Source organism: Osmerus eperlanus, chromosome 6, assembly GCF_963692335.1.
Source record: "Osmerus eperlanus chromosome 6, fOsmEpe2.1, whole genome shotgun sequence".
Lineage (NCBI taxonomy): Eukaryota > Metazoa > Chordata > Actinopteri > Osmeriformes > Osmeridae > Osmerus > Osmerus eperlanus.
In genome coordinates this window covers 11,804,454-11,818,963 of record NC_085023.1, presented here as the reverse complement: position 1 = coordinate 11,818,963, position 14,510 = coordinate 11,804,454, and the positions used below count along the sequence as shown (strand labels likewise).

General features: G+C 46.1%; 1 protein-coding gene across 1 annotated transcript in view; it reads right to left on the bottom strand.

Annotated features, from left to right (window-relative positions):
* The window catches only part of ttc27 (tetratricopeptide repeat domain 27), a 65,701-nt gene extending 52,220 nt beyond the window's left edge, over positions 1–13,481 (bottom strand). Inside the window, exons 1-6 of the mRNA XM_062463497.1 lie at positions 13,175–13,481; positions 10,270–10,447; positions 9,562–9,691; positions 8,493–8,633; positions 7,064–7,166; positions 1–83 (exon numbers count right to left, since the gene is read on the bottom strand). The exon at positions 1–83 is cut by the window's left edge and continues 82 nt beyond it. Of these exons, the coding sequence (XP_062319481.1) occupies positions 1–83; positions 7,064–7,166; positions 8,493–8,633; positions 9,562–9,691; positions 10,270–10,447; positions 13,175–13,265 (726 nt within the window). The 5' untranslated portion in view covers positions 13,266–13,481. The remainder of the gene's footprint in view (positions 84–7,063; positions 7,167–8,492; positions 8,634–9,561; positions 9,692–10,269; positions 10,448–13,174) is intronic.
* Between the last annotated feature and the right edge of the window lie 1,029 nt (positions 13,482–14,510).

Sequence of the window (14,510 nt, the reverse complement as noted above, 5' to 3'; positions counted from 1 at the left end):
GCTGGTGTAGCCACACTCCAGGTGGAACTGCATGGCCAGGCATCGGTTGACTCCGGCCAGAAACAGGGACTCGCACTTCATCACTGTGGCAGAGGAAAATGTGTTCCATGACCAACGTCGTAACGTAGGCTGTTAAATTGTTATTTTTTTCCCCCCTAGTTGATAGTGTTACTTTGAAATCCCTTGGAGAGGATCACTTTGGGGATAAAGGCTTCTACAAGGTCAGGGAAGTCATATAACCCACTAATATATTATCCCCACTTCGTCATCGAATGGACATACACACACACACCTATCACAAACATTGTGATTGCTAATGTCATCTGAGATTAAACACCACCTAAGGTCCCATTTAAAAGCTGTTCTTAGTGTCCACTGGGCATCACCAGTGCGAGCGAGAGAGACCTTGAGGCGACACATTAAAAAGACAAAGAGAAGGTTGAGATAGGAGCCTAGGTGCTATTCTGCCTTTGTCCTTCCCCTCCGCTCGTCCAATCTGATTATCAGTTCGGTCCTGTTGAAGGCCGCCATACGAGATTATCCCAGGTTCCTATCCTAGGTGAAGGGGTGTGTATGAGAAAGCGTGTGTTTAATTCATGACGAGGAGGCATTCATCATTTATGAGGCGCTTGTCCGAGGGGGTGGGGTGGGGTGTGGGGGGTGGTCTCCTTGCGAGGGATGAGATTTACTCCTAACGCCTCCGTGTCACCTTCACCGCCAGCCAGCGATTCTCACACCACGAGCACCATGTTCTGTTGTGACGTGCCCGTGTTCATGCATGTGTGTAGTTTAACAAATATGAACCCCCCCCCTCACACTCAGTGATGAGCCATGGCTGCGAGGCTGCCGCTTGGTCCCTTGACAGAAGCAAAAGAGGATGACATGCACAGGAACGGATGGAGAGGGGGAGGCGAGAGAGGAGAGGAGGGGCAGGAGCCGTTGTCCAATGTCACCTCAGAGGAAACAAAGAGAAGAGGAGCGCACCGCGGGGAGCGTGTCGTGACCAGGGCTGTTGCATTACAGGAACGCCAGGACTTATTTGGATCTGGAGTAGGCACGTTTCTTCACAGGGCCAAACAGAGCTTTGTGATGCAGTACGATATTCAAACCAAAACGTCCTTAGTCAGTCTGCAAAAGACGACGAGTGGAACTGAGTGCATGTTTAGTCGTTCCTCTTTGAGATGTATTACTAAGGCTCATCAAGGTTGAATGAATACATTTATTAATATTACAGTTCACATACAAGACTAGAACAAAACAACTAAAAGAACAGGTTCCTTCTCACACTACTGGAAGGTAGGCAAGTGAGAGAGGAAAAAACGGATTGGTAGAAATCTCCCTTTTCCATCTTGCATGCTGTCCACACCAGCACACACCACGCCTACATAGTAGTGAGACTGCAAGGTCTATTTCTCTGGCTGCTCTCTAGAATATGGATCCGAGTGTTCGTTCATGGTCCATGGAGCCCTTTCACTCTTCACACTCTGTTAACTACAACACACACACACACACACCTAATGCCTGCACAGGCCCACATTAACACAAAAGCAAAAATTGGGCAATTGATGATAAGTCTACTAGAGGTCAACAATAATTAAATATGTTTGAACTGTCTGATAGTTAGTAAACTACCAAGTAATGACCCTGTGTCACTATGTTGGGGAGATTTGAGTGTGTTTATGGGGGATAAAACCAGCCATTGTGCAGAAGAACAATATACTGGCTCAACCAATTAATCAAGGCAATTATTCACCCATATATAATATATATATATATATATATATATATATACGGTGGCAAATGTTTCGCTTGTGTTTCTCTGGTGTTTGTTGCTCATTACTGCAGTGAACTTGAGCGTGAAGGATGGAGCCAGCAGTAAGAGTGGGGAGTCTATTGGAATTGAAAAACAAAACGGAACGAGGATTGAGGAAAGCCGACCAAAAACGGACCAAACTGGTCCTGCTTTATGGGATGCAGGAAGGCTGAATGGATGGATTCATGAGGTTCAAAGTACAGGTGCAGTGGACCTCAATCCAATGTACTCATTTTAAGATTTACATTCCAAATGCATAAATCCCAATCCTTAGGTAACTACCTAATGCACTACCTTCTCTGTTGGAACAATGTATATTTTTGTTTCAGATTTTTGTATTTTAACATGCTTAACCCCATATATTACAAAGATAAAACCAGTAGCGAAATAAATGCAAACAAGGAGCTAATTAGGCTTGATTTGCCTCAACTCTCGCATATGTAAATACATGTCCACCGTACACAGATGATCATCATGAAGTCCCTAAATTAAAAAGGGGTTCACTGCAGCATTATTATACAGTAAAATACCAACTTTCTACAATAGAACTCTGTAACTCCTGCCTCCCCCCCCCCCCCCCACCAAAATAAATCTCTCCCTGTCCTTACGTGTTCCTGTCTGCTTTACCCTTCTGTCAGTAAATGGAGTTCTTCGTTTCACTTTTCGGACCTACTAGGGAATGCGACGGAGGGTGTATCAAACTGGCATAGGTGCCAGGCAGTGCCCAATCTTAGACACATCCCTCCTCCTGCCAGTTTATGCCCACACATAGCCTCTCGACTGGGCAGGGAGAGGCATGGAGCAACACTTGACAGGGTATCCAGACATTTCTAGAACATTCCACTGCTGGTTTCCTATGGCGTCATTAGACCAGGTTGACACAGGTGGGCTACAGTCGACGCCACTGGCAGGCAGGAGCTCACGTCCGTAGAGGGAGGAAGGAATGAAGGAGAGGAGGGTTGGAAGAGAAAGAGCAAGAGAGAAAGAGAACGCCATCCTAATTACCTCCGTTTCTCCCTCCCTTATCCCCCCCCCCTTTTCTCTGTATCCTTCTTGTAGCCTGCCAGACACCCCCTCAGTATGAATCACTGGCGGGGGTGGGGGTGCTCAGGTGAAGACAGGAGTGCAGAGAAATGCCAGGGCGCCAACTGAGGCGGGCGCCCTGCATGTTCTCATGCAAATACAGGTTGTTATGTAGAAAGTGACACACACACAGCCAAACATACTCTCAAGAGACAAGGTGGCAAAACAAGAGGGAACACACCACACACCTCCTAAAACACACACACACACAACAACTCTGATAGAGACAGGCTAAGGCAATGCCCACAACACTTGAATCCAAAACAACTGCATGGGTAACTACATTATGATGAACCTGCCTTCAGTGATGTATCATAGTAGAAATGAGAAAGTGATAATAGTTAATCGGGTACAGTGTAATTTCAGCCCACATGGAAACCCATTGATAAGAATATGCAATCAATCTGTGGTTATATACAGTATGACTTGTGAGGTGACACATTCCTCCTTTTATTGTATTTTTCCATCTTCCATTTTATTCCTCCTCTTCAATGTCTTCACTGAAGTCTTTACATTTCAGTTTGATTAGTGAACAAATCAATCTTCAATGGTTCTGAGGTAGCATATCTTGGAAGTGATATATTTTTCACCAAGTGTTTTTCAATCCTAAATTATCGAGACAAGACCAAGTTAATCGTAAGGGAATTGAGATAAATGAGGAACATTTAGATCTTTATTCTTAACTTGCGTCTAGCTTAAAACATAAAATAGTCTGTTCCCAGAAGTAATCATTATTTGATGTGCGTATTCTAGATTGGGCCTGACTAAAACTGATACCTCAGGGACTCCTGAAGGTAATCAATATGCCACATGTCAATACCACACTTGCCTCTGATATGAAGTCAAATCCTTAAGGGCCCTTTTGGAAGGTAGCAATAAATCAATAGGTAAATAATTAATCATCCATTTTAAGCAACTTTTCTCAAGACAAAACTACACAAAAATTGCCTTGCCCCTTGGATTTTCATTTATACTCCAAATCCATCACATACCCAATTCTCAGTCTGAATTTCTACAGTGTTTTTTTTTTTTTACTAACCCCACATTTTTCCTAGACTATAATTCTAGAAGCAAGTACGGTACCCGCACAATGTACCAAAGCCCAGAGTTAGTACCCAGGAATAAATAGGAGCTATTGCGTCCCGTCGAACAGCTTGAAAACAAAGAGGCACACGACAAGCCCTGTTCAGGGACAAAGACATCATCTCACCGTAAACAACTATTTACAGGAGTAAACGGCGGTGAGGATTTCTGCATCGGCCCTGACTGGTGAATGCATGCTGAGTTTTCTAAAGATTGCATTCCGATAAACGTGTTTGGGTAGAGGGGAGAACCAAAGGTGGGCTCTGCACAGGGAGTCCGCCGGGGAAAGGGGATGTCACCTTGTATACGGTGTGGTATTGGCCTGGTATGCCATTCTCCTACAATATCTCCCTGTGACAGGTTTTTTCCCCCTCAGATTTCTTGGGTAGATTTACAAAGTACACCATGCAATTCAGGATTAAGTCCAAGATGAGAAATCCTAAATATTTGGTGGGAAATTTGATTAAATGAACAAAACGCCAGTGGCAGGATCTATTGGTAGATATTTGTTCCTCACACATCTTGACCTGCGAGACGGCACACTTTCACAGACAACAGTCTCGATCGGTCGGGACCCGATCTGGTGTCCTTGACCTTATTGTTTGGATACTAGAAAGGTGCAGAGTGGGTGGGGGGGAAATGCATTTACAATAAATATAATATCGATAATGTGAATTTATCATTTATAATGCTTACCTAAAAAATGCTATTGTAATATCGTTGAACCATGCCTTCACTTGTAAATGTCATGTTTGATATAGTTCTGTTCCAAGTTGAGACAGTCTTTTTAAAAACGATATCTTAATTGACTCATTCTTCAAACAAAGGCAGTATCAGTCACTTCCTAAGAGGAGAAGTCAGATATAAAACCCACTATCAAATCTGAACGTGCTCTTCCAAGTCTTCAACTTCCTCAGTTGTTTTTCGCAAAGCACTCTGTTCTCAGGACCCAGGCATCTGATTGGTCTCAGGCCCTCTAGGCTCGGCTCTTCAGTTTCCATCACTGAAACCGGTCTCCGGATGCTTCTTCGAGACCCTGGTCTGTAACCCTGCTGTTGAAGCAGATCACCAGCTCCAGCTCTGAAGTATGCCTCCCCAAACAAGGCAGATTCAGGCTCCAATATGCGACATCTCACCCCTCCTGCGGCTGACGGCTGCTCTGAGATTCTTCCTTCATACAACCCGCCACCATCGTCTCCACTATCCAGGAGACCAACTGTGCAACAAGGACATCAACGCGGACAGTGGACTCCTGGCTTCACCGGGCCTGATCAGTCACTGTTGCCCTGCTGAAACAGGACCCCACTCGTTTGGCCTTGCAATGTTAGTACGTTTTACTCCCATCTCTGATTACTTCTCCTTTCAGATACATTATCGTTGCTTATTCTTATCTGCATGTCTTTTGTTTAATACAGGTTCTCTTTCAATTATTTTAGCTAATGAACATAAAATGTTGTTCAGTCAAATACTGGCACAAAACGTTTAAAAGAATCTCCTACCTTTCAATCAGTATTGTTGATTTTTACACACCTTGGTAATTATGTAACTGTAATAAAAAGGGCGAATTGCTTAGTAAAAATAATCACATTACACGACACTACAAAAGGAGGTCGATGTGAGTTCCCCCACTAGTGTTCCGAAATGCCATGCTAGTCTATTTTAGGGGTCTATGCTCCAAATCTCCCTAAACAGACGAAGAACAGGGAAAGATAAGACAGCGAGAGAGAGAAAGATGATAATAAATGGCAGCTATTGGGGTATCGGGTGGGGGGTGGCAGGTGGGGGGGCGGGCTGGCTCAAATGAAGCATGGATGCTAATGGCTGAGGAAAAAAACAGAACGCTGAGTCAGGGGAAAACTGGGTTGTCACGGTGAGAACACCTGTCTAGCTTAGATGAGGCTAACTAGCCAGCCAGCAGCAAGACAACAGAAACAACCAAATTCCAACGTCTTTCACTTCAGTAGGAATGCAGGGGAATTGTACAAGCTTGTTTTTAAGTACTAAACCTTCATTGGTAATTCATGAGGGAGCAGAAATAATGGAACTAAAACAAAAGGATGGATTTTTATTGTATCCATCTGTTAGCATTGAAACAACCTATTGAAGTCACAGCCCTCACCAGGACCTGTAGTGGCGCACAACAGATAATATCAGAGACGACAGTAGGCCTTGGAGTTCGCTTTTCCTTAAGAGGGCCCTTCTGGAGTCCTGACATTGTCAGGGAAAATTACCCGGCAACTGCGGCTCAACGCCTTCTTCCGCCCACCCTTCACTCTGAGGGCACAAGCAAATGAAAGAAGACTCCAATTTACAGGAGCGATGTCCACTTAAGCCCTGCCGTGCTGACCCAGCAACACGGACGCTGTTGGGGCCCCCGGGAGACACAGAGGAAGGGACGGTGGCTTCTCTTAAAGCCTGGACAACGTACAGTATATCTTTGTCTGTGCAGGTGACACAGAAACCCTTTATGTACACAGGTCAGCACAAACAGGGACAGCTGCAAATCAGACTGTTTGAGACAACTTTCGTCCACATAAACACACACCGTGTAATCAGCTGACACTGCTGGTCTGTGGAGCGAGACAGCCGTCACTGTAGCAACAGAGCTGTCGCGGTGGCGTGCATGTCATGGCGGTGCCTGTCAAGAGTGCTGTGACTCCTGCCACAACACAGCCGTGACATCACCGCCCGTCAAAAGGGCCATGCCTCATTGGGGAAGACGGTTGCATCTCTCCAAATCTAAACTCTCCTCAAGTTGTGTTTACAGAATGACACTGCCAGCCTACCTCGCTGGTCTGCCAAGGTGTGTGTGTGTGTGTGTGTGGGGAGGTGGAGAGACAACCCCTTTCCACTTGGCAGTTTTCAAAAAGGATAGTTGGAAGAGGTTAGAGTTGGATGATGCAGGACTACCCCTGCCTGGTAACAGACGACAGCTCAATTATTGTGTGCCCTCTGACCAAAGACCATGTATGTTCTGCAGCTCTCCCTGGTAGTGGTCTACGGCTGTGTGTGACAGATGTTGTGTGCCCGTGTGTGTGTGTGTGTGTGTGTGCGAGAGAGTGTGTGCTCACACGGACCACTGACCTCTCTCCAAGCAGCCGTGAGCCAGGTTGAGTAGCTGAGGGGAGCGCTCCTCCAGGATCTGCTGGTGGACGTTCAGATAGCGCAGGGTCCACCACGGCAGCAGCTACACACACACACACACACACACACGAGGAACATGGGGAAGCAGTATAGTATGATACAAAATAAGAAGCACAGGAACAAGAGAGTGGTTTTGAGCGAATGAATGAATACATTCATGAGAATGTATGAGTGAGTGAGTGAGTGAGTGAGTGAATGAGAGTGAGCGAGCGGGCAGGTAAGTGGACAGGCTGGGAGTGGAAAAGGCCCGGTGAGTGCTTCTTTACAATGCACAACGGGGAGGCTCACACAAAGTACATGACAGTTTGTATTGTGAGGTACTCAACAAAAATGTCAAACAACCTGGACCAACCACATACCTACAAAACCCCCCAGAAGAAACCCCAAAAATACACGTTTTACACCGTGTTATAGTGAAGTGCTGACCCAGCTATAGAAAGAGCCAACTCCGTCTTTGCAGCTCCCACCCCCCCCACCCCCAACCCTCAGCTCCCAGCCATGTAAGGGCTTCTCTCCTCCGCCCCCCCTCTCTCGTGGGCGCACTTTTCGAGGAGCAGTGAACCGTGTAGAGAGCTCATTTGCGTGTGAGCGGCGGCGGCGTCCCGTCTCGTTTGCCCGCGCCAGCCTTCGGTCCTCCGGCCCGTGGAGCCTTATGGCGCATTAATTGTCTTTCTCTCGCCGAATCGATAGTCCCGGCACGGCTGTGCACACACACAGAACACCATCCCGCACACACACACACGGCCTACATACAAACAAGCTAGCATGTGCACCCGAGCACACCTCCCAGTCTCATCTGAGGAAGAAAGGATGAAGATGAACAGGGAAGGGCCGGGTGGTAACAAAGGAGGTGGAAGGATGAAAGGAGGTGGGTGGGTGGATGTGTGGCAACGGACACTGTGCCCTTGAGTTAAGTCAGCCAAACTCCCCGATGCTCAATGAAATTGCTGGACGCAATTAATTCCCTTCAACTCATTTGCATTTTAAAGGCTGAGTGTTAAAATGGGGGGGGGGCTTGACGTCCCTGAACATGAAAGTGTGCGTGTCTCCTACAAGAAATTATCTCAGAAAGAAAGAAGTTCCATTCAAGTCCAACCAACCGACCAACCGACATAATATACTCTGGGGGTTCTGGTTCCACCGACAGTAGGAGCCCCATACAGATTTACAGAAACCATGATTCACTACATCTCAATTGTTTGTATTCCACAGAACTAAACCGCCTCAGAATTAGCTCGCGAGTGGAGACAATCAGACCGAGCGAGAGAGCGGAAGCGAGAGAGAGACATGATGGTGATACGTGTGTGTGTGTGACAAAAGAAAGAAAGAGAGTGTGAGTGAGGGAGGGAGGGATTTAACAAGTGCTTACCTGAAGGCTGTCCATTTTAGAAGAGCAGTTGACCAGTAGGACCCTGACCAGAAGCAGGAGGAAGGGGTTGGCCACCAGGCTGTAGACCGACTCCCCATCCAGAAGCAGGCTGTCCAGGAGGGCGTCTGTCAGGGCCTGGGGCTGGCACAAGGGAGGGGGATGGAGCGTTACGACTGGCAGGGACGACTGGCATGGAGTGTAAGGCTCAATGGCAACCAATCAACATTGACTACTTTGAAATCCAATTCCAACCAATCAGTACCTGATTTGCTAATTGGTCATAAGAGACACAGTCAATGCAACATTAGGAAGGCTGCCATCCTCATCCAGAATCACTCACCACAGGATTTCAGGCCACCCATAAAGCCAGTATATAAAAAGGAGTTTATAGAGGGGGGTCATTTTACAGAGCAAGACCGATAAATCACCACAGTGGAAAATTGTCAGGCAGCAGAATCAGTCTCTTCTCTGGTGTGATGGAGGGATTCCGTCCACCAACCAGGGCTCTCCATCAGATGCCGGTTCAAAGTGCTCTCCTCTCTCTCCACATAATTGGGACCCCTGAGAGGGGTTCATTACGAGGGTCTTCTTTCTCCATCGCTCCTCCCCCAAATCCCTTGTTCCCTCCAGCGACTCTATACATCCTCATTACCCAGAGCAAAGGGCGCGGAGGAGGATGTGTGTGTGCGTGTGTGTGTGTGGGGGGGGCGGTCATTCGTCTGTGCCATTCATCATACCTCGCAACCCGCCGACACACACACACACACACGCCTGAAGTGCACACCGCTGCATTACCCTAAGGTCGGAAGACTTTTCAAATGAACTCATCTAAAGCATCTCTTCCAAGCACTGATGGTCGGACATCGCAGGGAAATAAAGTATTCAAAGCTGCTGTGCTATAAGTCAGCGAGGAGAACAGAACAGAATAGATGTAAATAGCAAGAGAGAGGGAGGATGACAATGGAAAATCCCAAATAGCGTTATGATTTTTGGGATGATTGGACCATTCTCCCAAACATGTTAAAGATGATATTGGTATGACCCCAAAAGGTGCGGGGTGAAGCAGTACCTCGGTGAATTGAGCGAGCAGGGCTGGGGGCAGAAGGTCAGCCACATGGATGGTGACCGGGGGTCCGGTCCAGTTGCTCTGGACAAACAGGTGCAGACAGGCGACAGCCAGGGCCAGCAGAGCCACCTCCCTGAGGAAACAGACAGTCACACCCTTCCAAACAGTCCCTTTTCTCAGCCCCGAGTCTGTGCCTAGATAGCATAGGTGTCCTACTGAACGAGTCGGGAGGATTTTTTAAATGTGCCTCCCGGCTCTTGAGATATTTACGAACCCCCCCGCACCCAGGCCGAGACCACCACACAACCTCCGGCCAGCCTCTAAGGCCGGGGGGGACAGTGAGTAACGTAGTGACAGAGTGGGAGGGGGTGCAATACGAGTACAATGAAACATTCACATTTCTCCCAAAGATGCTATCCCAACTCCCGCCACAGGAGACAGGAGGAAGATGTTAAGCTGTCCTTATTAAAAATTAATAATTCATGGTAGAAGAAAGAGGGGAGGAGACAGATGGGCTCTGTTTAGCCAGAGAACTACTTGGTAATTCTCCTCCCTACCTGCGCTGAATTCTTGATAAGAGGCTGTATAGTGGTTGAAAAGCTGTAAAAGTGGCGGTGAGCCACTGATTATTACACTTCTTACATCGGAGCAGGATGCAAGGCTCTAATCCCTCGGTTCTCCTTTCCAATCGTCCTCCATTCTTCTCCTCACCTGTCTGCCTTGTCATCCTCCGTGCGGTCGGCCAGATAGGCCAGGACCTGCTTCTCCAGGTGGGCCTCGATGCCCTCCCCCGCCCCGCCGTCTCCACCCAGGAGGTCCAGCACCTGCGGACTCAGCAGCACCGCCTCGTAGTCCCCGTCCAACAAGCACTTGAGCAGAGAGCCCGCCTCTGGAAAACAGGAAGCGGGAGACAGGAAGTGACTAATGACTCAAATGGTTTTGACTTTGGACGGCACCATTATCCTTCCTAAACTTGGTGGAAGCACACACGTCATTTGACATCTAAAGTAACAGCATAGCGATTATCGCCACCGCCGTATATTAGATCTATGTGTTTTGCTCTTCGCGAAATGACTATTTCTGATTAAGCCAAGCTGGAGGAAGCGAAGCCTCCCTCTGGGGGCCTCTGCAGCCCCCCTCCCACACTCGTTTCACATCATTTTCCACAATTTTAAAATCAAACTGGATATCCTCATGCAGTAAAATGGGTGCATTTAGCAAATCCCAGTAGACGTCCGATGGCGGTACGTGGTCACGTGTTGCAGACGAAGACTGAGGGACGGTAGAGGAAAGATGTTGATTTATCGTCAATGGCTCTCGCTATGAGGCTGAGCAAGACAACTTATCCATGGAGTAATTGCGCTGGTACGCTGTGCCTCAGTCGCTCAGCAGCTTTCATTAGCCCTTTATTTGAGCACAGAGGCTGGCTGGACTCATTAGCATTGATTGCATGGCGCTCCGTTGGTGTGGGCGAGGGAGGGAGACAGAAGACGGCGAGGGAGAGAGAACGGGGGGAGACGGGGGGGGGGGGGGGGTGTAGCGTGTGATGGAGTGGCAATATATTATGGAACAGTCTCTGCCAATGAAGGCAAGTACAACTGTAACCACATTTACTGTCAAACACTTCCAAAAATACATATATAAAAAGGAAGCTTATGGCTTTAGATGACAAGACAGTGGGGATGTTTAATGATAGTTCCAAGGACTGTTCAGAGACTAAAATAACACTGCATCCTCTGAAGACAAGTCCCAGCACCCCCCCCCCCACACTCAAAATACATTTTACTATGACCTCACTGAATGTCTTTTATCATAAAAGTCATCATCAGTCAAAATACATCCTAGTTATGCAGCAGCCTCCAAATGAAGAAACAGCCCTTTCCTAGAATGGAATGCAAGTCCAAGTGGCCTACTTGCATTATGAAAGTGTGCCATAGCTTCTACCTTAGAACCCCCCCCCCCCCCCCTTTTTTTTATAAGTTATCGCAACACTGTCTGTAAGGTGTTGTGATTTTTCACCTGTGCTGTACCCATCTAATGAAACCCACTGGCAGTAATAGCATAGAGCCAGGGGGGTGGAGAGGGGAGGGAGAGGGAGAGATAGTATGAGTGAGAAAATTAAAGCCTAAGGTCGAGGGCAGCGGTAGCCTGTTAATAACATGTCAGCTACTCTTTAGCTTGGTTGAAGAACAGCAATTATGGAAAGCATGGTAGTGGATGCCCCTAAATTAAACTGTAATTCAAAAGAGCTTTGCAATTAGCAGTAATTAATGTAAGGGCATGCAAACAAATGATTTATTATTTGATAATTTGGCTGTGTGCCACATAACAGAAGCAGGTTTAGTATTACATTTTGTATCTGGGTGCAATAAGAGGACACTGTCAAACCGCCTCAAGCACACACAGATCATTTAGTCCCTATTCATATTTTTGGAACTTATTTATGGAAATAACTGGCAATCTATGCAGACAATAGACTGACAACTGTCTTCAACTAATGACAAGAACAGCCCCCTGCTTCTGTCCTGGGAGATACCTAATTTCTGCGGTTGGATTCTTGCGCCGTCATAAAGCTGCATTATATTTATCTGTGCAGCTTAGAATGCAGACAACAGTAATCTTAATAAACAGGAATACACAACACGTGCTGTCCTTAAGTACTGTACTTTTCACTTGAACAAGCAAAATCTACGCCTTGGGTGCTTGCTGAATTGTCTTGACTGCGACAAATGTCACTTCACATACAAGTCAATGACTACACCGGGTTTCTATGACTTGCCATGTGCGTTAATCGCATACCATTTTATGTTGTACAATGCGATACAATGCTCATCGTGAAAACTTGTACCATTAATTTTAAACTTGTATGTAACGATTAATTATTATTAAGAAGTAGATAGTTGTACCAGCTCTTACATAAATAACATCATTGCTTATCTAAAATTTCGGGCAACATTGGGATAGATGCGGGGCGCGCGGAGATGTCAAAGTGACTGTCAAGCATCCAGTCTTATCATGTCATCAACCACCTGTGAACGTCTAGCTGGTTTTAGTTTATATCTTAACGGCATGTGTAAGCTACTTTGACCAAGAGTGGTATCTGAGTATTAACTCTTCTTAGCAAAGAGCCAGGGACTACCAACTCAGACTCTCCCATTCCAATCCAGTGAAAACTTAACATCGATCTTGCCACACAACTACGCTGCAAAGAAACCTACTCGAGGATGATGCTCCGCGTGCTGTATAGGTACTGTATGTAGCTAGCTAGCTTAGCAAGCTAAAGAGCTAACGGTTGACAGATTACTTGCCACATAAGGGCATATAGAATACCAAGTCACAGCATAATAAACCAATAATACGGTATTGCAGAAGTACAAAATTGGTCGTAAGACCATTGTCAGCATTCCTTCAGCGCGCCGGCTTCACATCAGCTTTGCGACGGGTGCCGGTTAAGAACCGGTCAGAAGCTATGTTCACTTACAAGTTAAGATGCTGAAATGGGGTACATTCGATATAATTATTCTGAATACTGCACTAATACGTTCGTATCATTACATACCATACATAAATAACACATACACATCCAAACAATAACTGCGGAATTCCGTTTTCTCACCTGCAGAGCTGAAAATATTCTGCTTCCATTCCGCTGCCTCGCTTGCTGTCAGAAAACCTCGGAGCACGGGAATCTCTACGTCCCGCACCATCTTAAACGTCAAAAGCAAGTTTATTCTGATGACGTCTATGGCACTTTTGGACCAGAGTGAGAAGAAAACTGAATTTCCGATTTATATCTTTACTGTTATAATGACCGCGTTTATATTTCAATTGTAATAATTTGTTTATATCTGCCCATGTGCTGCAGGTAGCATCAGTGAGCAGCCATGACAGATTCGCATTGCATCATGGGAAAGCTAATCAGGAGGACGCTTTGGTCAGGGACCGTAGTCATTTTATGGTCGTGTTTATTTGTTGACAGCAAAAATTACAAGATGATTACAGAGTGGAAAATATACAAACTACACTAATGCATTGAAAACATGATCGATTAGTTGCCTGTTACTTACTGGTGTTAGCTGCGTGCATACCCTAATGCAATCAAAGGTCAAGCCTTTTTTTAAATATCAATTTACTTGCCATGCAGTCCTTCACTTTAAGTAAGCCTATGTCAATAAAAAGATATTTGTCACAAGTAAACTGCCAAACTCAACTGCAAGCAGTAAACGACAGCAGGTGAGAACTACTAGGGAAGCTGTTACATAAGGATCATATTATATTGTAGAACCCCATCTTTGACCTGTCTCTACTCTGTTGGTTATTTTAAGGAGTAAAACACGTTTTCAGATTTACTGAATCCTGTAATGTGAATACACTAAATGGTGGCCAACTGTCAGAGGATACCAGAGGTCTGAACAACAAAAAAAGAGCAACATGAAAGCTTCAGGTCAGGGTAAGTGTGCATCATAATGACAAAAGGAATAGATTCTGGCATCCCCCCCATGTTTGTCATGGGATGAGAAAACATTAGTGATGATACATAACTCATAACAATGTTCCCACTCATTTCATTCACATGGGAGAACTATGGTCATAAGTGTCCAGAGGTCCCCAGATGAAAAATCACAGTGAGCAGGATAAGTGATGTTGTGCTTGACAGTTTAATAAAAATGATCACACTCCTGACCTTTTCCCTGTCCAAACACATGCACACGTACGCAGACACTCATACGAACACACTCATACGAACACACAAACACCCAGTGGTTCAGCTCCAGTGAGAGAGTGTGGCGCTCCTGGAGATAGCGCTAGTGAGTAAGCCCAGAGTTTGACATGAGACAAAAACAACATCTAAATGATTCAGCGCCCCGGCAGTAGCATTGCACATTGATAGAGCTCTCGGCTGTTTTTCTCGATGCACGGAGGATTCTGTTAAAGGTCTGTTTCCCTCACAC